This window comes from Lepidothrix coronata, unplaced genomic scaffold (genome assembly GCF_001604755.1).
Source record: "Lepidothrix coronata isolate B3197 unplaced genomic scaffold, Lepidothrix_coronata-1.0 Scaffold198, whole genome shotgun sequence".
NCBI lineage: Eukaryota > Metazoa > Chordata > Aves > Passeriformes > Pipridae > Lepidothrix > Lepidothrix coronata.
Window position 1 is genome coordinate 94423 of NW_016690378.1, and position 2530 is coordinate 96952.

Sequence of the window (2530 nt, forward strand, 5' to 3'; positions counted from 1 at the left end):
CCCAGTATGTGACACAGGTGTGGGATCCTGTCCTGTGTCCCAGTACAGAGTATGGATGAGGGATCATGTCCTGTGTCCCAGTATGTGACACAGGTGTGGGATCCTGTCCTGTGTCCCAGTACAGAGTATGGATGAGGGATCATGTCCTGTGTCCTGGTATGTGACACAGGTGTGGGATCACGTCCTGTGTCCCTGTGGGAAGGCTGCATCCACCCTGAGGATAGGGAGGCTTGAAGGATCCCTTTGGATGTGTTCATTCCAGAATGCCTTTTGGCTCCTCCCCTCGGCCTTGGGAATGACTCCAGTGGTCTGTGCTGCCCTTGCCAGGGCTTTTTCCCTGAACTGGGTCTTTAGAGTGTCGAGGTTTCCATAGGAAGCAGAAGGTCCCTGTCAAGGGTTCTGGGGGGGGGGGGAGAGAGGAGGAAACCAAAGTGTCCCTTGGGTCACAGGCTGTGGGATGGGATTTGAACTGTTGCCAAAATGTCTCAGCTGCCTCTCTTTTCTCCACACAACAGTTCCCACCCATGGCAGAGCAGGGGAGGCTGGAGAAGGAAGCTGCCTCCCCCCTCGGGCAGTTCGAGAGGGTGAGGAAGAAGAGGGCAGCTGCTGTGGCAGGAGTGGCAGCTGCCTTGTCCCCACAGGGAGAGGAGACCATGAAAACCCCTTCCCCTCTTGGCAGGAAGCCAAAGCCAAAGTAAGAGTTTGGAAAAGCCAGAGAGGATTGAGGAGGTGGGAGGGAAAAGTGGAGCCCTGAGCTGGATATGGCCCCTTGGATTTCCCCAGAGTATCCCAGGATAACCCACGATGTCCAGGGTCTTGTGGGCCTGGAGCTTGTCCTGTGTTGAACGGGGTGCTGGGGCCAAAGGCAGTGTGGGCACAGAGGCAGGAGGGGGTAGGGACAGGGACAGGGAGAGGGACAAGGGGACAGGGGGACAGTGACAGGGAAATGGTCAGGGACAGGGGCAGGGACAGGGATGGGGACAGGGGCAGGAGTGGGAAGGGACAGGGGCAGGGACAGGGAGAGGGAAAGAGACTGGGACAGGGGCAGTGACAGAGACAGGGACAGGAGCAGGACAGGGACAGGGACAGAGACAGGACAGGGACAGAGACAGGGACAGGACAGGGACAGGGGCTGGGACAGGGGCAGGGGCTGGGACAGCAGCAGGGACAGAGATAGGGGCAGGACAGGGACAGGGGCTGGGACAGGAGCAGGAGCAGGAGAGGGCAGAGACAGGGAGAGGGGCTGGGACAGGGACGGGGGCAGGAGCATGAGCAGGGACAGGGACAAGAATGGTCAGAGACAGGGACAGGGGCAGGAGAGGGCAGGGGCTGGGACAGGGACAGGAATGGGCAGGGACAGGGGCAGGGACAGGGAGAGAGGCAGTGGCAGGGGCAGGACAGGGACAGGAATGGGCAGGGACGGGGACAGGAGAAGGCAGGGACAGGGTCAGGAGAAGGCAGGGACAGGGTCAGGGGCTGGGACAGGAGCAGGGGAAGGGACAGGGACAGAGGCAGGGGCAGGAGCAGGAGCAGAGACAGGCAAAGGAATGGGCAGGGGCTGTGCTAGGCAGGGTCTCAGCCAGGGAGCAAGAGGGACTCTGCCCATGTCCTTGCAGGACACCACGAGCAAAGCAGGTCCTGGCAAACCTGGAGTCGTTCCGGGTGTCCCGGGAGCAGTGTATGAAGGCCCTGCAGATCAACAAGCTGAGGAAATGGTCCCAAGACAGTTCCTCTGGTGGGTATTCCCAGGCACGGGAGGTATTTTCCCCCAGGAAGGATGTCCTGTCCTGCTGGATGGGTGAAAAGAGAGCAGGGGGTTCTGGGGCTGTGCCCCTGAGCCAGACCTGCCCTTCAGCCCCAGGGCTGTGGCCACAGGCACAGCCAGGCCAGCTGGGGACACAGGCGGGTTCCTCTGGGGTTTGGTCTGGCCAGGTCTTGGCACCTTGGCAGGGCAAGGCTCTCTTGTACACCTCAGAACCCTCCAGGACCAGGCCTGGTGAGCAGAAGGTCTCTGCTCTCCTCTCTGCAACTGCAGCTGAACAGTTTATGATTCCCCCTTAGCTTGGTGAAGCAGAAGGAGCTCCATGACCCCGGAGAAGAGCAGAAGTGGGACGTGGGCTCAGGGCAGCCACAGTGCACCAGGAAAAACGGAATAAAGGAATCCCTCACCTGGGTGTGTGAGTTGCTTCTGTGCACCAGGGAACAACAGTGTTTGGTGACCCAAGTGTCACTGCTGGACACGGATTGACATGGAAGGGACCACAGTGAGTCTCTTGGTCCCACTTCCCTGCTCCACCCCAGAGTACGTGGAACAGGATTGTGTCCAAAGTGTTCTGTAATATCTCCAGAGAGGAGACTCCACACTCTCTCTGGACAATCCATTCAGTGCTCAGCCACTGCATAGCAAAGAATTTCTTCCTCAGCTGGAACTTCCTGGGCATCAGTTCCCAGCCGTTCCTCCTGTCCCATTGCCAGGCCCCACCGAGCACAGCCTGGTCCATCCTTTGACCAACCTCTTGGGTTAGGATTA

General features: G+C 59.4%; 1 protein-coding gene across 1 annotated transcript in view; it reads left to right on the forward strand.

Moving 5' to 3' along the window:
• Positions 1 to 2248, forward strand: part of LOC108505697 (coiled-coil domain-containing protein 81-like) — a 7240-nt gene extending 4992 nt beyond the window's left edge. Inside the window, exons 8-9 of the mRNA XM_017831954.1 lie at positions 1617 to 1715; positions 2062 to 2248. Of these exons, the coding sequence (XP_017687443.1) occupies positions 1617 to 1715; positions 2062 to 2248 (286 nt within the window). The remainder of the gene's footprint in view (positions 1 to 1616; positions 1716 to 2061) is intronic.
• Positions 2249 to 2530: the final 282 nt, after the last annotated feature.